Here is a 22,642-nt window from a genome sequence, read left to right as displayed (position 1 = left end):
ATGTCCAACGAGCATTTCCTCCCAGGCAGAGGTGACAACATTCTACACTGCATCAGAGACAGGTCCCAGAGGTGTGACAGCAGTGTGATCAGCTCCGTGCAGCCTGTAATGTGCTGCCTTCCTTATGTTGCTTTGTTGGATGTGCAGTAATTGGATACAACGTTCCCTTGTACGCTCAGCTCAGCCCGTATGGTCAATCAGGGAGGAAAACAACAGAAGAAATTAAAGCTAACTACGGACAAGAAAAAAAAACACGTGATTTTACACAGGCTGATCAACAACAACAGAAGCAAAACTGCATTTATGTAGCGCCTTTCACGTCGGAAGGACATCCCAAGGTGCCGATCGGGTATTAAAGAGACGGCTGTACTGTAATAATAATATAATCCTTGCATTTGGTACAGCGCCTTATCATGTTGAGGTGTCTCAAATCGCTTCACAAGATTTGACTGCGAGGTGCAGCGCTGTATTTTGTAGGCGATCTCAGCAGCCAGTTTGTATGCAGCAATGTCCCCCATGAACAGCCATGAAGTGAGTGACCTTTTTTTTATTTTGTGGGGATTGTCATCCAGGACATCGGGAGAAACACCCTTCTCCTTCTGAATATTGCCAATGGGATGTTTAATGTCCACCTTGACAGGATCTCATTTAATGTCTAAATCGAAGGATGGCATCTCCAACAATGTAGTGTTCCCCACAGCACGTCATTGCAGCATCAGCCTCGACTGATGCAGGGCTTGAACCCACCACCTGATTCAGAGACGAGTGCGACCTACTGAGCCAAGCTGTGAGTCCCGGTGATGAATGGTATTCTTATTTATTATCTAAGCGTCAGTTTCATCGTAGGGCTTGCAAGTGGGCTGCTGAGGTCATCATAATATGATGTGTTAATGTGCCGTTTCTCAGTGAAATATTCCTTTCCTGCAGACAGGGAACTCTATGCTGGCGTCTACATTGATTTCATGGGAACCGATGCCGCTATCTTCCGAACCATGGGACCGCAGACCGCCATGAGGACCGACCAGTACAACTCACGCTGGCTGAACGGTGAGTGTCTGTTTGGTGTTAGTCAGCCGGGGTTTGACCCATCACCGTGATCTGAGACATGGAAACCTGTCACCGTGATCAGCCGGGTATCTGACACACGCAGAAACCCATCACCGTGATCAGCAGGATGTCTGACATGCAGAAATCCATCACTACGGTCAGCTGGGCGTCTGACACACTTGGAAACCTGTCACAGTTACACCAGCTTTGTATTATGAGTTCTTGGTGGTCAGGAGTGAAGACAGTGCTTCTGCACACTTGGCATCAACATAGGCCCCTGTGGTGGGAGCCAAGAATCCGAAGGATAGAAACAAAACCTAGCTTGTACACAAGAAAGGGCAAGTGCCGATATATCTAATTAAAGTCTGAAAATATCAAAATTCATTATTAAGCATTGCAATTGTTGCTTGACTGAATGGAGGTCATTTCACAGTGCAGAGCAGCATGTTGTTTCACAGGGTAATTGAGGGCTACTTGCTTTGTAACTGTACAGAGTAGCTGTGGGTTCAATCAGGTGAAGTTGGGGTATTTAGTTTGTCATTTTTGCCACTCTATCAGTGTGTCACTAACAATCTGACTAATCACCAATTATTTGATTAGGATTCCCAGGGAGTTTGGCTGCTGGATTATGCCAGTGGCTGGAGAGAGGCTGATCCCCAGATGGGAATGGTGGGCTTATCGCCATCTTTCAGCACCTTTCTCGTTGTAAAAACAATCTGTTCACTCTGGATGAAGTGTAGCTGATTAGCCCTCTAATTACAATCTGTGCCCTAACCCTTCAAAGCCAGAAGAAAATGAGATCTGTTCACCAAGTCATTACACTTTACACTGAATCAAAGTGCTGTAGAGATGTCTGCTCTAAACTCCGTATTCTCGTACCCTGGCAACTCCCGACTTCTCCGACCTGTTTACTCCCCACTCCACCACCACCCACCTCTGCTTAGCTGGCTCTGGCCTCCTGCTTGTCTCTCATCCCCTCCGCTCCATCATCGGCGGCCGTGCTTTCGGTCACTACCTCCAAAACCATGAAACTCTCTCTCTCAATCCCTCCACCTTGCCTTCTCCTTCCCCTTTTCGCAGATCACGCCTCAAGAGCTTCCTCTTTGACTGTGCTTATGGTCACCTCCTCCTCCCCACTCCCCCCAAACCAGACTCTTGTACTGTAAACTGGTGTGACTGCGTGCCTTGTCATATGTTATTCTGTGTGTGTATAAGTGTCCAATGTTCCTCTTTATTCTACACAATGTTTTCAGGTACCCGGCTCTGTCTTCCCGTTTTTTTTATATATCACATTGTTGAATACTGATTCCTTACTCCGGATTATTAATGTAGGAAGCACATTGAGGGGCTTGGGCAGTGGGATGTTCTCCTGCCACTCAAACTCACAGCAGAGGATTAGTTTCCCTCTCGAGGGCGACTCCCATCAGTCTGACGTGGACAGATTGTGTGACAGACTCCAGACAAAATCACAAGCTGCAGATTACAGACAGCAACGTCCACTAATACTCCCAGCCACAAACAATGTACACTGTCAGCATCATCCTCTCCCCAACCTGATAGGCCACAGGTTCACTGGTCCCTTTACTGTGTGCAGTCTGCTTCCTCGGCAGCCTCACTAGATCAGTCCTTTATCAACATCACGGCAACAGCATTTAAACAGCAGCCTTCATATAGGGTAACATCTCGGAGCTTCATAAAGACAGAGTCAGACACTGAGCAAAGGAGGGGAAGAGGGAGGTGTGCAGGCGTGGTTAAAGAGGTTCGTGTTCAAGTAGGATTGAAAGAGGATTGAAAGAGAGAGATGGTGTTGTGGGGATGGGGGTGAGCGGTTGTAGAGGTGATTGGGGGTAGGGGGGAGCGGTAAGAGGAGGAGATCACGGAGTTGGGGAGATGCTGGGGAGGGAACCTGTTCCTGTGAGGGCACAGGTGGTCGAGCTTGAATTCCAGTTATGTGAGTAACGGAGACAGTCGCCTGGTCACTGGACCAGTTCATGTTAATGTTAATCACCTGCCTGAAATGGACAGGCGTTTCCCCCTCCACTGCCTCCAGTTGCCTCCCCAGACTCCAGGTTTGCTGTGTAGTCTTGATACCAACATTGATGGAGAATCTAGCAACTGGCGTCAGCTGGCTCTCAACAACTGTATAAATACAGAGGTTTCTGGAGCTGCCAGGGTGACTGTAACACCAGTCTCCAGTCTCGCTGCCTGAGTATTCATGGTTAGCACTTAAAAGTGAAATCTCTTAAACCAGTTAAGTAGCTCCTGTAATGGAACGAACACATATATATTATACCTTATCCACCCAGCTGTGGCTTACTCACTGAACACAATGACATGAAGCAGCGTCTTATGATACATGCTGCCAGGACAGAGCGATTCATGTGTGAACAATGAGCAAGAGAGAACTTACAATTTTGTAGAGTTATATCAAACCAAATTATAATAATAATAATAATAATAATCCTTGCATTTGATATAGCGCTTTTCACGTCGGGAGGACGTCCCAAAGCGCTTCACAGAACACACTGTAAAGTGAATTGACTGTATATTTGTGGGCGAACGCGGCAGCCAATTGCGCACAGCAATGTCCCACAAACAGTCGTGGATTGAAAATGACCAATTTATTATTGTTTTTGGTTTTGGAGGGATTATTATTAGGCTCTGTGTGGAATAAGGAAACTTGCCCAAGGTTTCGCCCTGCCTGGAATTGAACTCAGGTCTCTAGCTTGCAAAGCGAGTGCTCAACCACTGAGCTACAGGACTCCAATTGCCTTGAATTACTGTCAGATGTAGTGATTGTTTTTGTGAATGACTCTCTCTGGAGGGACGCATCCTGCTTACCTAATTCCAGAAAGTATTAGTTGCAGGTTGGCAAGAGCCAAGGCTTGGAGACCCCAGAGTGCACGTTGGGGTAACTGCTGGCGTCTTAACCAGCTAAATAGCTTGCGATGAAGTTTCTGATTTTGAGGCGGGAACCAGTTGCTCCTGCATTGCAGGTACCCCTTGGCTCCAAGCAACTTACGGGATTTACTTGAGTTTGGATTCTCCCCCCTCACCCCACTCCCCCCACCTACCAAACCCACCTCTACTGACTAAGCAATGTGTTTATATTTTGGACGCCTGAACCAAGCCTCTGCCGTGAGCTCCCCACTGGGAGTGAGACACATTTAGTTCATGACTGCTTGTTCAACAATCGTGCTCTCACTGCAGGAATTGGGTTTATAGTAGATAGCTCTATTGCAGGAGCTGCAGCTGTGTTGTTCAATGATTCACATGCAAGAGTGAGCAACGGAAAAGCAGAGCTGAACTTGTCACTGTCAGGCCATGATTTGCGGGGACTTTGAGTTGAGTGACAGATCACCTTTGCTGTGTAATGTGGTCGCTCTCCACTGCACAGGGACTTACTGAATTACACAGGCAAGCACAGTCATACCTTATATTGGTTTAGTCTAGAGAGGTATTTTTCTGAGTTTGCTTTGTTCTTACCTACACTGGAGGCTAATTATGTGTTCTGTGTGTGCCTGACTGCCTGCAATCCTCATTGATGCAGTGCAGACAGATTAATGAGCAGTGGTTGACTGCTGTCAGGTAAATGCATCACACGCTAGGCAATGCTCTTCCTATCTGTCTTTGTCTTTCTCTCTCACTTTCTGTTTTTCTTCCTTTTTCTTTCCCTCTATATAATACAAATCCGTCCTTCTCTCTTTCCTCTCTCACCCTTGCTCTGTGTTAATTATCAGTATTTCTCTCTCTGGGCCCTCTTTTTGCCCTCCTTGACCCTGTGACTGCCGCTTCTTGTGTTTCTGATTGTTTTTGTGTTTACATCCATAAATCTTACAAACATATTGAGGTGAGGCTGTTCACCTACATAATTAAGTCACTACACTCCCCGTGTAGCACTTTGACATGTCCTCATGACATGAAACTGTTCAAACGAAAGATTTGTATTATTATTATTTATCTCTCAAGTCCTCTTTGTCTCTTTATCTGGTCCAGTCTCTATATTCTCTTTCTCCCTTTCTTTCTTTCTCCCTCTCGGTTCTTCCTACAGGTCAATTTGTTCATCTTGCTCTCTGCATTCCACGGTGAAACTCACCCCCCGAGCATTTGGAAGCTAATGGTGTGGATCTATATTTCATTCATCACTGGATGCAAAAAGCTACCAATGCCATTAACTTCTCCTCAATGATTGGGTGAGATTTTAGCCACCTGGTCCCCGTGCTTTCCATGAATTCCTCAATCTTGCACTTTCCCTTTCCGTGCTTAGAACTGCAGAAACTTACAGCACGTGTCTGCACTGGCTCTTTTTAAGAGCAATCCTTTTACCGGCCCTCTCCCTCCATATCCCTGGGGTTTTTACTCCTACAGATCTCTACCTCTCTAGCTTTGCTCATCTCCCTCCTACGCCCCTATCTACCATCCTTTATTGAGCTCCTGCACAACTTTCTAAATTGCTTTGAGGAGAATAGAAAATATGAAGAAAGGTTGACTTAAAGTGCTTCACAAAATATACTGTAAAGAACAGTGTTTTGTAGGCAAACACAGTGCCGATATATCCTGTTAAGCCCTTTGAGACATCCTTCCAATGCTAAATCAAAAACACGTGTATTTTTTTTCTGTGTTTGGGGCCCTGGACAGTGGTATGGGAGGAGGTGAAATGGCAAGTATTGCATCTCCTGCGCTGGCATGGGGAGGAGAGCAAGTGTTGGTGGTGATGTAGGAATAAACTAGGGAGTCACGGACGAATGCTGAGAGGGGAGGGAAAGATACATTTGGTGGTTGGATCACGCTGGAGGTGCCGAAATGGCGGAGAATTATTTGTTGGAAGTTGAGGCTGGTGGGGTGGAAGGTGAGGACTAGGGGTACCCTATCACGGTTCTGGGAAGAGGGGGAAGGGGTGAGGGCAGAGTTGCGGGAAATAGGACGGACATGGTGAAGTGCCCTGCCTAGTACAGTGGATGGGAATCCTCGGTTGAGGAAAAAGATAGACATTTTATTTCATTTCAGCAGTGTTTAGCACATATTTTTTGTTGTGTGGGCAAAGCCATCATTCTCTCTGTGTGTCCTGATTCCATTGATACAAAACTAGAAGTATTTTTGAATATGTTTTTTCAAGCCCAAATCTCGAAGGACAGAGCGAGCAGCTCTTACCCCTTTGGGCCCTGCAAAGAACTCAATCTGTTCTCAAGTACAAAATGTTCCTTCATTTAAATTCCCTTTCAATTTCTCTTTCATGCTGAAGCAGCCAAGGAATCGAGTGAGCTGTACCAGCACACAGCACGGATGCATAAGTTTGAGTTGCCCACTGAGATCAGAGAATGAGAACTCGAAAATTCAATCAAAATAATAATCCCAGTGTTACAATTTGCTGTGCACAAATTGGCTGCTGTGTTTGCCTACAATAGTGTGTAGCACTGTGTAGTGCTTTGAGATGTTTTGATGATGTGAAAAGGCACTAATCAAATTTACGGATTATTATAAGAAATAAATTGGGTAAAGATGGACAGTAGAAGCCCAATGGCAAATGGTCTTCCTGATATTGGACTAAGGTCTTGCCTGTTGGATGTTAAAGATCGCATGGCACTATTGGAAAAGAGAAGGGAGTTTCTCTCTCTTCCGATGTCCTGCCCAACAATCTCCCAGATAAAATTGTTCACTCACTCCATGGCTGTTTTGGGGACCTTTGATGTGCTCAGATGGGCTGCTGCTCTTGCCTACAAATACACAGTAACTACACTTTACACAATAACCTATGAGGCGCTTTGAGGTGTTTGATAATCCTTACATTTGATATAGTGCCTTATAATGCTGTCAAAATGTTTTACCATGGGATTTAGTGTACAGTTTAGTGACTGCGTATATTGACGTTATAGGCAATGTATGAAATGTAAGGATGATTTGAACTCCTCATTTCTATGATGAGCCTTGTGATGTCCACCTCTCCACATTGCGGTCTTCCTGTGGAATATCTTTCCTCCCGGTCACTTTTCTCCCTTCCTCTCCTGAAAATGGGTGCTTCCCTTCTCTCTTCTATGTTTACGTGAAAGGTGCTATGTGAACTCACATTATTATGATTTTAAAAAAAGTGTTTGTTTCTGTAGCCTCTGAAGGGTGTTCAAACATCATCAAGTGCTTCATAATAATAATAATAATCCTTGCATTTGATATAGCGCTTTTCACGTCGGGAGGACGTCCTAAAGCGTTTCACAGAGCACACTGTCAAGTGAATTGACTATATATTTGTGGGCGAACGCGGCGGCCAATTGCGCACAGCAATGTCCCACAAACAGTGGTAGATTGAAAATGACCAATTTATTATTGTTTTTAGTTTTGGAGGGTTTATTATTAGGCTCTGTGTGGAGTAAGGAAACTTGCCCAAGGTTTGGCCCTGCCTGGAATTGAACTCAGGTCTCTCGCTTGCAAAGCGAGTGCTCTAACCACTGAGCTACAGGACTCATGTGCAACTACTATCAACGTCTCAAAGCTCTTCACACCATTCACTGTAAAGTTTAGTGACTGTACATTCATGGGCGAATGCGGCAACTATCAGAGTTGAATTCCACAGGGTCCAGTCACGCTCAGGTTCCTTTTGATCGCCTAGAAAACACACAGTCACTGCACCAACTGTGAATCCTATAAAGTGCTTTGAGACGCCCTCCCGATGTGAAAGACACTGATTCAAATGCAAGGATTTTTATTATTAAAATAAGCTGCTCCGAATCTGGCTTGCCTGTGGAGATCCCACCTATTCATTCAGCGTCACATCTAATCCACAAAGCGACATACATCCCAGCCCCGAGCACGCTCCCAGTCTACACAGTGAGTTCCAATGGACCATTACCATCGAGTTCTATTACAAAGAAATGCTCCTCACATCAAAAACATCTGGAAAAGATGCCAGAATGCCCTCAACCAAGGACTTCAAAAACTTCAAAAGAAAAAATTGTTCCATGAAAAAATATATAGTTTTGGACTATTTTCTTTTCCATCTGTCTTTGGCCCCTTATCCCCACCCCCCAGATCTCAGGCAATAACTCAGGAATCCAGCTGAGGAAGTGCTCGCCAGGCCTTTGTCAGAGGCCTTGTGTAACCCGCCTCACATCAACTCCTTCCTGTCTGAGACCAGGACATACTATGTATCTTGGGCAAGAGCCTGGGTCCACCAGCCCTCTGGTGCATTCAACCCTCCACCCATTTCCTCCCTAGCATCTTGCAGCGCTCCAAGATACTATCCTGCGTAAATACAAGTCCATATGAATTTGTTGTTTAACTCCCATGGCTGCAATGTTTGCCTACATGACAAATACAAAACACACAGTCACTACACTTTGCTAATAAATCCTGCAAAGAGTTTTGAGACACCCTCCTGACATGAAAGGCACTGTACCATATGATGTAAGAATCATTATATTTTGCTATTTATAGTCACAACACTTGATAATAGGGAACTTGTGAAGCACTGGGATCTAACAATCATCACTTATCCCCATCTCTGATCACACAGGATTCAGTGTCATTGTATCTGCTACATTCCCATGTCAGTGCCGGTAAATATTATTTTCGGACTGAAATAAAATCCTAAATCCAGTGGACTCAAGGCTCCTCCCTGCTCTTCCTGAAATGATGCGTGTGATTTTGAAGCCTCTTCCCTCCATTGTAATAACAGCATGGCTCACAGCAGTGTGTTTGTCAGGATTAGTGACTAGTTATTCTCTACATGCGTCACTCTCAGAATGGCTCCTACACACTTTCCAGAATTTTCAGCTGTAGTTCTGCATCACGTACTTGCTCTCATTCCCTGGTGATTTACGAAGCCAGGTTTAGTGCAAAATTCTTCCCTCTCCCCCATTATAACAATAAAGCACGGTTCAGAGTGGCAAGTGCAATCAGAATGTTAAGTGGTCTACACGTCCTGTCGTAAGTTATTTAAGAGGCAGTCAGTTCCTATGCTATTGTGTCCTTCCAAAGTATAATTAGCCTTTTTCATCCATTGATATATTAATGCTTTGGCTTAAATGCTCGCAGAGCTCCAATCTTTCCTAGCATTTCTTGATTTACTTGATTTATTTGGGGAGGATTTGATTCAGGCTTTGGTATGTGTGTGTGTGTTAAAGGTCTTATCTCATCAAGTGGCTTCACTTAAACTTTGGATCAGCTGAGTGGTCAGCGATGTGTCTGGGACACCTAGTGGTGTCCTAAAGGATTGAAGCTGACTGGTTGGTGGAGGGTGTGAGTTACACTTTGCTTTTACAGTAACGTAAATTCTCCCCAGGTAACTAAGCCGTTTTATTCTGAGAAGATGAGTCATGAGTCTCAGATGTGGCACCTTGGGACGTCCTCCTGAAATGAAAGGCACTTTATAAATCCAATTTGTTGTTGTTGTGGCAAAAAAGTACAACTGGCCTTGATGCCTCTTGGTTGGGAGGGAAGCCTCCTAGAGTGTATAGAACCATTCCTCAGTTGAAGGAGAGAAGACAAGATACATATTCTGTCCACATGCCTGTGCTCACAGCCTGTCTCCTCACTCTTCTTGTTTCAGACCCAGAGTTCATTCACGCCCAACTGATTCCCGACAGCAGCGAGCGAAACGACGACAAACTTTACTTTTTCTTCCGTGAAAAAGCGAGTGACAGCGGCAGCTCGGCCGTCTACTCCCGAATCGGGAGAATCTGCCTGGTATGTAGGCGCGTCAGTCACTGCTCTCTCCGAATTACACCACCCCAGTGCTAACCACACAACCAGAGCCAAACAGACTCTCTCCTCACTTCCCTCTGATCCCAGTGCCCTGATCACTTCCTGATTCAGGTGTAATGAACTCGTGGAACAAGAAGGGTCATAGACACCAGGGCATTGGACTCATTTAAGGAACAACTCAGTGCTGTGATGGTAAAGTAATAGAGTGGGTATTTGGGATGAGATCAACCGGGTTGAAGGGCCTTCTTCAGCAGAACCTCTCTTATTTACCTCCCCCCGGTTTGGCGTCAGACTCCGACACTGTTAAGTACTCAGAGATTCTGCCCTGGGCAAAGGGCGCTATGTAAATTCAAGTTGTTCTTGTTGTGACCAGTGAGAATGGAGTAACCTACAGGGAGATGAGAAAAGGGCAGGTCAATTTATTTACTGAGATCTTTTATTTTTTTCTCCACCTTTTTAAACGTAATGTCTAGCGCTCTCGCCCTCAACGCCTTGCTGAAACTCTGGTCCATGCCTTTATCACCTCAAGGCTGGACTATGGGAACTCTATCCTCGCCGGCCTTCCCAGCACCTCCCTCCACAAGCTGCAGGTCATTCAGAACTCTGCAGCTCGTGTACTGTCCCGCACCAGGCTTCGGGACCACATCACTCCCACCCTCGCTCGCCTCCACTGGTTCCCCATCCTCCAGAGGATCGAATTCAAGATCCTCATCCTCACCTACAAGGCCATTCACGGCCTCGCTCCCTCCTACATCTCCGACCTACTATCCCCCTATCTACCTGCCCGTACCCTCCATTCCTCTGGCTCCGGTCTGCTCCACATCACCCGCCCCAACTGCCCTACCATCGGTGGCCGGGCCTTCAGCCTCTCAGCCCCTAGGCTCTGGAACTCCATCCCCCAGTGCCTTCGCCGCTTCCTCCCTTTCCTCCTTCAAGGCCGGTCTCAAGACCTTGACCGTACCTCTCGACTCTCTACCCCCTCCTCGCTCCCTCCCTTCCCTCCCCTCACCCTGACCATTTCCCCCCTGCTCGGGTCCTGGCCCAACTATCCAGCGCTTTGGGACGTCCTCCCAACGTGAAAGGCGCTCTATAAATGGAATCTTGTTGTTGTTGTTGTGTTATAGTCATATCATTTTACCAACAACTCGATTACGGGGCTTGAACCTACAACCCGATACCCAGACAAACGAGTGGTATCTTGTTTGTTGTATCTGACTCCCTGTATTTTACAGAATGATGATGGAGGTCACTGCTGTCTAGTGAATAAATGGAGCACATTCTTGAAAGCTCGCCTCATCTGCTCAGTGCCAGGTCCTGATGGAATAGAGACACACTTTGATGAACTCCGTGAGTAATTATTACTAAATAACTCCTTGTTAATCAATTCCAGCTAATTCTCTCTTGGAATTTCCAACATTCTCAATCCAGTCCCAGCACTCCCACCCTCGGCTTGATGTGCCCAAGTCAATTAATATACATCTATGTTTACAATTGTTTTTCATAATTAATATCAGTATCGAGGTGTCACTGCTAATATCAGACTGTGTAGAGGTGCTCACTGCGAATATAGTGTCAGACTACATCAAGGTGTCACTGCTAATAATATGTACACATGCTCACTGCAATGAAGAGAGTTTCTCCTGGTGTCTTGGCCAACAATCCCCCAAATAAAATTGGTCAATGGTTTCATGGCTGTTTGTGGGAAATTGCTGTGTATGATTATGCTGTCGCGCCTGCCTACAAATACGCGGTCACTCCATTCCACAGTAAATCCTGTGAAGCACTTTGAGACGTCCTTCCAACATGGTAAGACACTACCTTACGCCTTATGTACACAAAATATACAGTCAATTCAGTTTACAGTTTATCCTGTGAAGCTCTTTGAGACGTCTCGAAGGCGTGATAAGATGCTGTATCAAATGCAAAGATTATTATTATTAGCAAATGCGAGGATTACTATTATTACACCCCCTGCCTCTGGGGAACGCTGAAGGCCATAGGCACACCCCCTCCACCTCGACAGCAGATGATTTCCAAGTGGCTAAGACTGAGGAACTTCGCCGTGTGCTTCTGCAAAATCAGCAACGTTTCCTTGTTTTTTTGGAAACCTATCTTGCCGTACATACCCCGAGGAGCATTTAGTGAGCGGATATGGTTTTTGGTATGCTGCTTGCTTGTTAAAAAAAAATCATTAGTTTATCTGGGCAGGGTGCCAAGTTCTACAGGGTTCAGGATTGACACGTACACTGGCCTTCTGATGGCTTGAGGGGAGCTGCCAGCCCCACCAGAGATTCCACCTTACTTTGAGATCGCAGGCCTATATTGAAGAATCTCATTAGGAGTCCTGCTGACAGGAGGCATTTGATTTTATTTATGTGGTGGAGGTAGGCATGGTACAAGCCCCCACTCACTGGCGAGATCTCTCTCTCCCCACCTATCGAGCTCCCAGTCTCACAGTCTCTTTCATCCAATCAGCACCACAGTCTGCACAGTGTCTGAAGTTGCTGCTGGTGATTATCGCACCCCGTAGCACTCGATACTAAATCAGGAGCCGGCTGTGTGTTGGAGCTTATAGGATTTGAGGTGAAATAAAGATCACATTGTATTAAATAAACGACATGTTAATTGTACCTAGCTGTAATGAATTTCCCCCCACAGGAATATTTATTTAAAAAAAACACAAGTGATTTTGGAAAGTATTAGTTCAACAAATACACGTAATCCCAGTGAAGTGTCTGCAGCATAGTTTCCTCATTAGCCCACAGAATGCATTACATCCCTGAGCCTCGAGCCATCAGTCCCTGCAGAGTGGGAAGAGTATTCCCCATTGATGGCCCTGGCTTTCGTTTCTTTGATGGTTCCCCACGGATTGTTCTCCCCACAATCCTCGACACCTTTGGCTCCTTCCATTCGCCTACAAAATATACAGTGACTAACACTTTACAGTAAATCCTGTGAAGCGCTTTGAGACATCTGAATTTCGTGAAAAAGGCACTACATCAAATACGAGGATTATTATTATAAGTCCCCAGTTGTTTAGAGACCAGGTGTTAGTGCAGACCCCATATTGGACATTGGAACAAATAGTTTTTCACCAACAGATTGATGCTGTTGGAAGAAGCCACCTTTTTCCTTAGAACTTCTCTTGCTTAATGCTCCAAAGTTTCTTTACCATCATGAAGATGTTACTGACTATTTCTTTTGGTGGTCATTTGTATTGTGGTAGTACTGTACGTTTGCCATTGGGGGGCAGCAATGAGCTGTTGAAACACTTGAGGGTCCTCAGGGTACAAGGTTCTTCTGGGGAGGGGCAGATGTAATAGTGGAATCATGCTCTGGGTTTGCTCAGGAACCAGACTAACAAGCCCCCCACACAAGATTAACTCAATTCTGACATTGCCAAGCCCATCATCCATAAAAGACCAATCCATACTGAAAGCAGAAGGCCACAGGTCTTATTCTTGGGACACTTCACATTGACAAGTTGTCAGTCAAACATAACGATGGATAACTATTTTGTTATTGAGAAGGGATGGTATTGTCTCGACTGAGCAGAGTTCACACCCGTCCAGTGATTTTGGCCACAGCTGTTTCACGTTCAAAGTATCTCAGCATCTGACAGTTCCCAATTTAGTTGTAGTAACATGTTAAGCACATGGTGTGTGCTAATTGTCTGTCAGTGAGCCAAATGGGCCATTGTGACATTAGATCATCCCGACCTCCAGCTGTGAGACAGCCAGAGCTTCACACTGGAAGATTTCCATTTGGGATCTGGACGGAAAGCGAGCTCTCGTGTGTTCTAGCGAGGAGTTTTTTTTTCATGTTTAACTATTAATGAGGGAACCAAAAACAGTGCCGGCTATGTCTGAGATTGTAACTAGGTGGGATTTGTGAAGAGCAGGGACTAATAAAAAGATGTAACACAAAATGTTGAAAATATAAAACTATAAAAAGTTATTACTGAAGAGCAAAGACGATCAGTATCTAAAGAGCGAGACAGCTTAAACTTTGGTGTGATTAAACAGATCCGGTTACTCTGTTTGTGAGTTACTGAGTATACCCTAAGGGTCTTTTTGTATCTCCCTCCATGTCTCCCAATATGTCTTCCAATATCCTGAGATGTCTTCTAATACCTCACGACACCTTCTGATAAGAGGAGACATCTCCCCATAGCCCAAGATGCTATCCGCTCTGTATAAATGTAAGCCGTTGTTGTTAAATGACTCCAGTGTTCTGGCCTCAACCATTTAACCAGTGTCATTGGTTATTTCCCTTCTATGTAGCTTAGTGGTTAGAGCACTCGCCTTACAAGTGAGAGGATCTTGGTGCAATCCCCGACAGGGCAAAACCTTAGGCAAGTTTCCTTACTCCACACGCCTCTGTTCACCAAGCAGTAAGTAGGAACCTGGTTGTTAGTCAATTGGTGGATCGCTTTTCCTGGGGTAATAATCCCTTCAAAAAAAATATGTGATCACTCAATCCATGACTGTTTGTGGGACGCTGCTGTGCACAATTGGCTGCCATGTTTCGCCCACAAAATATACAGTCAATTCATTTTGCAGTATATTCTGCGAATCGCTTTGAAACTTCTCAAAGACGTGATAAGACACAATATCAAATGTCAGGATTATTATTCTTATGTAAAGAAATGTTTCCCGGTGAGTGTCCTGAAATTGCTCTTTGCTAAGCCCGTTCTCTTATTATGCCATACATTTACATTTATATAGCCCCCTTCACACCAGGAGGACGGCTCAAAGCACTTGACATTCTCGCTCTGTTCCCTTGGTGTGTCTGAAGGTAAATTTGCTGTGACTTTTTGCACAAACAGGGCTCAGGCTCCCAGCCTAGTGCACGTGTGGGTGTCTGGGCTGCTCCCCTGGTATTAATGCTGCGATGTCAGTTCCAGTGCGGTGCTGGTGTGACAAACTCTGGTCCTGATGATGAACACGACGTTGCACTCCAAATCCCAGCAATGGAAATACTGTGCCCATCGCTCATTCAACGTGGCTGAATAGACAGGTGGTGCATATTGAAACACTGAGCGCTCCCCCGGCAATCCTACTGGCATGCTCTCTGGCAAGCGTACAAAGTGCTGATTTAAGAGAGGAAATAATCTTTCTAGACCCTGTCTTTTTTCCATCTCCTCAGTGCAGTTACACAGTTACTGTCTTGCATTTCTCTCCCGTTGAGACACTGATATTATTCTAGCACAAATTGTCGTGCAAATTGTGACTTTCTGCTGGAGCTCATCAACTACCAAGGAGCGGAGCATTCCTCTGGTGTCAGGGGCAGTCGTGGCTGATGTTTCATCATTTCTCGCTGTAACTCGGGCCGGGCTGGGCCGGCTGCCACATCATTCCTGCTATTGGGAGAACGTGCTGTGGCTGGTATCCCCCAAAATCTTTTAATTGCACATTTCAACAAATACTCATCATGACACGAATAATAATCTCGTGTGTGTGTGTGTGTGCGCGCGTGTGTGCATGTGTCCCACAAACAGTCGTGGATTAAGTGACTAAATTATCATTATTATTTTTTGAAGGGTTTATTACCCTCGGAAAAGCCAACCGCCAATCGACTAACAACCGGGTTCCTACTTACTGTTAGGTAAACAGAGGCGTGTGGAGTAAGGAAACTTGCCCAAAGTTTCGCCCTGCCAAGAATCAAACTCAGGTCTCTCGCCTGCGAGGCGAGTGTTCTAACCACTGAGCTACAGTTGAATAAGTTTTGATTAAATGCATAATGGAAGATAGCGATCAGCCAAAGAGTTAAGCTAAGTGCATTTTTCACCAATTATTATTATTGAGCAAAATAATTCTTGTTTTGGCTAGCTTAAACCTAGCAAAAATTTGTCTTGTTGCTTTATACATTGTGTCTGTACATGTTTCTCCATCGTGCCAAAGGTGAATGAGCGCTTGACTTGTTAAGTGCAAATCAATGGGATCATTATAAGATTGGGTCCCAATGAACAATTTTGCCAAGAAAGGTTCACTTGATTCCAAAATTCAACAAACTTAACCAAATTGCAGATTATTGTCCTTCGGATGGAGTCCTGTAGTGTAGTGGTTTATGGCTCGCCTCAGAAACGAGAAGTTTGATTCCCAGGCAGGGCGAAACTTTAGCCAAGTTTCCTTACTCCACACGGCTCTGTTTACCTAGCAGTAAGTAGGAACCCGGTTGTTAGTCGATTGACGGATCGCTTTCCAGGGATAATAATCCCTCGCCCCTCCAAAAAACTATTTGGTCATTCAATCCATGACTGTTTGTGGGATATTGGCTGCCACAAACACACAGTCACTCCACTTTACAGTATATTCTGTGAAGCACTTTGTGATGTCTCAACAACGTGATAAAGCGCTATATCAAATGAAAGGATTATTATTATTACATTCCATCTACCAGTTGGTCTAGAGAGGAATGACAGTGCTGCCATTGTTTTGCTAAAAAGCAATTCACCTTCTAGACTGGAATCGCTCTACAAAGAAGGTGATGATGTTTGATTGAGTATTGAATAAGTAATAATAATAATAATTGCATTTGAAAAAACACCTTATCCACCAGGGAGTGTCAAAACACTTTACAAGATTTACTGTAAAGTGTAGTGTCTGTGTATTTTGTAGCGGATGCAGAAGCCAATTTGTAAACAGCCATGAAGAGAATGATCAGATCAGCCAGAAACACCAGGAGAAATGCTCTTCTGTTTTTGCCATGGGATCTTTAACATCCCCCTGAGCAAGCCAATAGTACCTCAGTTTAACGTAGTCCGGCACCTCCAACAATGCTGCGCTCCCCCCTCCCACCACCGCACTGGAGAATCAGCCTAGACTGCGAGCTCAAAGTGGGGGCTTGAACTTACAACCTTCTGACTCAGAGTGTTACTCAGAGCCAGATTGATGCCAAACAGCACGGTCGGCATTCAGACAAGATAATTGGTGAATTTTTTCCATTGAAGCAATTTATTTCCAAGTGTTATGCTTGGATGAAGGATTTTGTACAATGGGTGCCTGTTCTACTGGAACGCCAGGCCGGGAAAAGCTTTGTACTACAGCAATTCTTCACAATGAGAGTGGAATGAGAAGTGGTTTGGTCCTCAGGAATTCTATCCAGGGGGAGTTGATGGGAAGTAATTTGATCCATTGAAATCGAATGCTCAGGGACCGAATGGGATGGTGTCATGCCGGTTTGGATCTAATTACCAGGATTGGTTTAACTAAAGCCCTATTCCACTCCTGTCTGAACTATCGATGGAAAATCAGCCTTGACAAACCTGGCAGCCTCCATCTGTCCACCACCACCTCCCCAGGGGAAAACTGTGCAAGTTAAAAATTAAAAATAATCCTTCCATTTCATTTAACATCTTTCACGTCCAGATTTACTGTAAAGTTTTGTGACTGTGCGTTTTACACGCAGAATGCGGTGACCAATTTGCCCCAAGGCAACATCGTGCGCACAGCGACGTCCCACATGCAGCCGTGAAGTGAACAATCAATTTTATTTGGAGGGTTGTAGGTCAGGGTCAGAGATACCACAGAAAAAGAGAAGAATAACGGCGACAAAATAGAGGAAAAGGAGGTTTTGTTTTAATAAGCTGGTCGTTTTATTACAATTTTTAAAAATTGGAATGTTTATTCATCGCACCAGAAAGAAAGCCATTACTCGCGGTGTTGTGGTTATAGCAGTGATGATTATCTTAGGCTAAAGATCATGGGAAGCTGTCGATCGAGGGGCATAACAGCACCTGTGCAAATAACCTTCACAACAGTTGATTAAAAACAACCCCCTATTTTCAATATCAATCATCTATTTCCCTTCGTCATTATGCCTCACCCCAGCATTCAGTACCGGACCAAATTGTTTCCTTCAGAAGAATTGGGGATTTCTTTGGCCGCTGTGATGGCTCGGAGCCCCAAAGAAAAACAAATGGTTTTGATTTTGCGAGATGTTGCGAGGGAACGTAATACACCAGCAGCTCAAAGAGATGCCTTTACCAAAAACACAAGTGAACACATCTCAAATTTCAGGAATTGAAAAATTAATTATGATTCAATAAACTGCTGCTGGAACTCCTTCTCGAAGCACAAACTGGTCTTTTTTTTTACTCTTTCAGCTCACAAATGAGCCGCTGTGTGATTCCTGCCCCTGATTATATTCATTTCACTGTTCTCAGCATTCACTGCTGAAAGTTTGGATCGTGGGATAATATGCCAGGCAGCTCGGGCTCAGACCTGTCACTGCTTTGATTGTTGTGTATAATGTCGAACCTATGGTTCTGCTTCTGCAAAGAAGCCATGTTGGTATGATGCCATCGTTTCTTAATAATAATAAGCATTTCACAAATTATACTGTAAAGTGGAGTGACTGCGAATATTGGGGGTAAAAAACACAGGCAGCCAATTTGGGCACAGCAATGTCCCGCAAACAACCAGCGGCCAATTTTATTTGGAGATTGTTGGTCAGGACACCGGGAGAGAGAAACTCCCTTCTCTTTTCAAATAGTGCCGTGGGACCTTTAACGTTCACCATCTCATTCGAAAGGAAGGCAACGCAAAAACCCCCAACACTGCATTGGCGTGTCATCTTAGACCTTGTGATTCCAAATCCAGATGTGCGTCTTGAACCCACAACCTTCAGACTCAGAGGCGAAGTGCTAACACTGCACCAGGTTGACACAGGAAACGGGACAACAGTGCATTGATCGGTGTCCTCAGCCACTATGCCCCGACCCTCTGGAACTCCCTGCCTCAGTCCCTCCGCTGTGCCCTCTCTTTGTCCGTCTTCAAATTCACATTGAAGTGACTTTCCGCTTCGACTGCACCTTGCTCCCTGGCTTGCCGTCAAGCTATGACATTGTTAACGCCGTGTAAACGCAATTATCTCAGATCGTACGCATGTCCTACGCATACAGTCCCATGATGTTCCATGAGGACGATTGTTGTTACTCAGTGTGTTCCCGGATCCGTGGCCTGTACACTGCGGGAAAACAAGATGGATGTGGTGCTTTGGCAGCGCTGTGCTGAGTTCCCAGAGGAATAAGGAAACAGCAATAATTTCCTGATAATGTTTTAGGATATTTAAGGAAAGACACCGGATCTGCCTTCACTGTGATACAATAGTAAGTAGGTCATTGAACTGCAGGGTTCTCAAACACTGAAGGAACCTACTGTCTGCATTTCTGGTTCGCTTTATACTGTGAGCATACAGGACTTGTAATGTATGGATACAGGGGTTGCCATTTCTAAAACCCTACCAATCCGCCCGCTTCCTCCATTCAGCGGGCACCGGCCTGCTTCACGTTCCCTTGCCCTACGCACTCCACCATTGGCAATCGGGCCTAAAGCCTTTCGGCCCCCACCCTGTGGAACTCCATCCCATCATTCCGTCGCCCCTTTCCTTGCCTCCTTCAAGGCCCTCCTCTTTGACTGTGTTTTCGGTCATCTTCCGACCACCAACCCCCTTGGCCCCTCCACGCTTCCCAAATTCACCCCCCAGCACAGGTCCAAACTCTCAACTGTCCAGCACCTTGTCATCCTCCCGAGGTGCTGTACAAAATCAATCTGTTGTTATTGTATTGTGTGCACAGAGGCTGCTCTAACAGGCCACTTCTTCCAGGTCCACTGTGTATTTATGCAAAGTTTAAAAAAAGAGAAATATTAGTGTAAAATCTATAAATCTATCAACAGCTTTCCCTGTATTTTTGATCAATTTGTGGTTCCCAGGGGGCTTGATAAACGATAAAGAGACAATTATGTCAACATAGCGTTCTGTTATTCTATGGTAAAACTGTTCCAGAACATTCTCTGGTCATTACAGTATGGGTTGCTCACTGTAGCGCTCTGAGGACATTCTGTCTAACGATAAGCAGCCTAGATGATGAAATGTAGACTTGGGGAAAAATGGGGGAAAAGGAGTTTGCTAATTGAATGTTTTTGGTCCCAGTAATGTGTTGACATGTTCTTTGAACTCTCTGTCTGAACTTCTGTCATCGCAAACGCTCTCCTAACGCTTGCTAAACACTAGTGACACCATCACTGCTCCCAGCTTTAGCATTTCACGACGGGTCTTCTAACTGAACATTGTGGCCTTACCAGCACCCACTGGCAAACTGACACAGTTTCTTTCCAGCCTGTTTATTTCCAAAGACCTGACATTAAAGAGGAGGCAGCGCTGACAGATTGCTACACTGCCTGAGGGACTACAATTCCTCACTTATAATAACAATAATAATAATAATCCTTGCATTTGAAACAGTACTTCATCATGTCGTTGAGATGTTTCAAAGTGCAGGATTTTCGCAGTCTTATACTGCGAAGTGTAGCGACAGTGTAGGCAAAGACGGCAGCCAATTTGCACACAGTAAATGTCCCACAAACATTCATGGAGTGAATGACCAATTTTATAACGTTGGCCAGGACATCAGGAGACACTCCCTTCTCTTCAAATAGTGCCATGGGATCTTTAACGTCCATCTGAGCAGGCAGACGGGACCTCAGTTTAACGTCTCATCTGAAAGACAGCACCTCTTAAAATGCAATACACCCCCAGCACTGTATTGGAGTGTCAGCTTAGACTACATAATTCCAAGTCGCAACATGGGGCTTGAACCCACAACCTTCTGACTCAGAAGCGAGAGTGCTACCACTGAGCCAGGCTGAAATGTTTCCACAGGAGATAGAGGGATATTTGGAGTTTGGACATAAAACAGGAAATGAGATTAAAAGATCTGCAATGATCCAAAAACCATGAGAAACAGGTGTGATAGACTGAATGACCTCCTCCTGTTCCTATGAAGTGTCTTGTTGTTGCACATTAGTCACTCTCTCCATAGCTGATTTGCTGGACATTTCTGTGCGCAAATAGGACGACTGCACTCATCCACAACATGCCTAGTCACTACACTTCACGGTAAATCCTGTGAATCACTTTGAGAAATTCTTGACGTGACAAGGCGCTATACCAAATGCAAGGATTATTATTATATATCAAAGTGGACTGTGATTAGAAAGCAAGTGGGAGCTTTGTAATAACAAATTGAGCTTTGAGTAGTTAGCGAGGGAGTGGGGAGTGGAAATTTCAGGGTGTGTTAACCTCTCTTGGGTACTTTGTCGCTGACCTGCTGTGTTGCTGCTGCCCAATTGTGGAAATGGTGCCATCTGAAATGTGAAAGCTACAGAATGCACCAGAATTGCATTTAAAGCCATTGTCTCGTACTCCGCACGTTTCAATGAGCTACAAACAATGATTTCATTCGATTATAATATAAAGTACATTATTCTCTAGGTTTGTAAAGTTTCCAACTGAAAAGTTACATTTATATTTATCCCTGGGGGGAATACTCAGGCAGTCTGGCCCAACAGATTGTTTAGATTATTTCATTGACTGTCTCATAAATCTTTATAAAATATCACGAAGAATGTAATCTTAATTCCGCCCCTTGCTCTGAATTGAAAGACAAGTAATGCTCTTTCCTGTCTGTCTTTCCAGAGGACATATTTGTTCAGCGGACACAAGATGTGAAGAACCCAGTTATCTACGCCGTGTTCTCGTCCTCAGGGTAGGTGCCACGTGGCTTGGTCCAGGGGATGGGAGACAATGTAAATAGACCTGGAGCCTGAGGCAGAGGCAGACAGGAAATGAAGACAACAGGTCATAAACCTTGACCTTTCATTGCCCAGGATTGTCCGCTTGGGAACACTCTCCTCTCTGCGTTCAACAAAGTCTGATTGAGGAATTTATTTTGCGTCTGACACATTACGGAAACCCATCCCCATGCTTAAGAGTATCCAAACCAAACTGAGAAATCCATGCATCCCACCTACACATTGCAACGATGTTTATTGGAATGGAATTCACTCTCTTTCCCTCGAGGGACGCATCCTGCTTACTTAATTCCAGAAAGTATTAGGCGCAGGTTGGCAAGAGCCAAGGCTTCGGGACCCCAGAGGGTTGAAGTAACTGTTGTAGTTTAACCAGCTTACTCCGCACAGCTTACCATTGAGTGTACTGTCTGGCAAGCTTTTCCTGCTGTTTGTCCAGCTGCTTGTCCAGCTAGGACCACCCTATCCGTGAGGGCTTTGGCTTACAGGGTTAACAGTGGGAAAGATCAAGCAAGTACATGGGTTATCATAAGGACATTAGGAAAGGATGCAGATAAGGGCCCTGGTTAGAATGCACTTCACCTCTGGAATATGGGATTGCACTCAGTTCGTGAGGTTCCCCAGTCTGAAGTACTAGTTGATGAGCTTAGAGTCACTCTTACAAGGCCAAGGTGTGTGGGTGTGAGTTTGTCACTTTGCTCGACCACCACTGGGCGACTTTTACACCAGATTATTTGAGCAGCTGGTAATGGATGCTGGTCGTGGAACTGTGGTCTATCTGAGGTTGAAGTTAAGGTATACTCTCCAGGATGCTGCCCTGCGTGAAGGACGCTATATAGATGCAAGTTGTTGTTGGTAGTGTTGTTGCGAGAGATTTTCTATGAAGAGCTAGCTCTATTGCTCGGGGATATATTGGATTTTTCCCACTGTAATTACACTAATTCTGAACAGGGTTAATGCTCTGGGTCACAGGAGCAGGATATCCAAACACAACCGCTATTCGCCACCTTAATAAACACTGAATCTGAGTTAATATATTAATATAAAATACCCACACACTAGAATGGGCCTAGCTGCTCAGGAGAAGTCTTTTTATATTGCAGAGGCTTAATTCTGTTATAAATGCTATAAAAGCATTCAGTTCCTGACAATGAGTCTTTCTCTCTCTCAACAGGTCAGTCTTCAAAGGGTCTGCTGTATGTGTGTATTCAATGACGGACATACGTACTGTCTTCAACGGGCCCTTTGCCCACAAAGAGGGACCAAACTACCAGTGGATGCCGTTCACAGGGAAGATCCCCTACCCA

General features: G+C 44.9%; 1 protein-coding gene across 1 annotated transcript in view; it reads left to right on the top strand.

Moving 5' to 3' along the window:
• Nucleotides 1–22,642, top strand: part of LOC103176617 (semaphorin-3F) — a 121,984-nt gene that overhangs the window by 88,557 nt on the left and 10,785 nt on the right. The window contains 5 exon segments of the mRNA XM_007890267.2: nt 928–1,047; nt 9,587–9,723; nt 10,974–11,088; nt 21,223–21,292; nt 22,510–22,640. Of these exon segments, the coding sequence (XP_007888458.2) occupies nt 928–1,047; nt 9,587–9,723; nt 10,974–11,088; nt 21,223–21,292; nt 22,510–22,640 (573 nt within the window).

This window comes from Callorhinchus milii, unplaced genomic scaffold (genome assembly GCF_018977255.1).
Source record: "Callorhinchus milii isolate IMCB2004 unplaced genomic scaffold, IMCB_Cmil_1.0 Scaffold12, whole genome shotgun sequence".
Classification (NCBI taxonomy): domain Eukaryota; kingdom Metazoa; phylum Chordata; class Chondrichthyes; order Chimaeriformes; family Callorhinchidae; genus Callorhinchus; species Callorhinchus milii.
The sequence above is the reverse complement of the archived record's forward strand: the minus strand, read 5'-3'. Positions and strand labels throughout refer to the sequence as shown.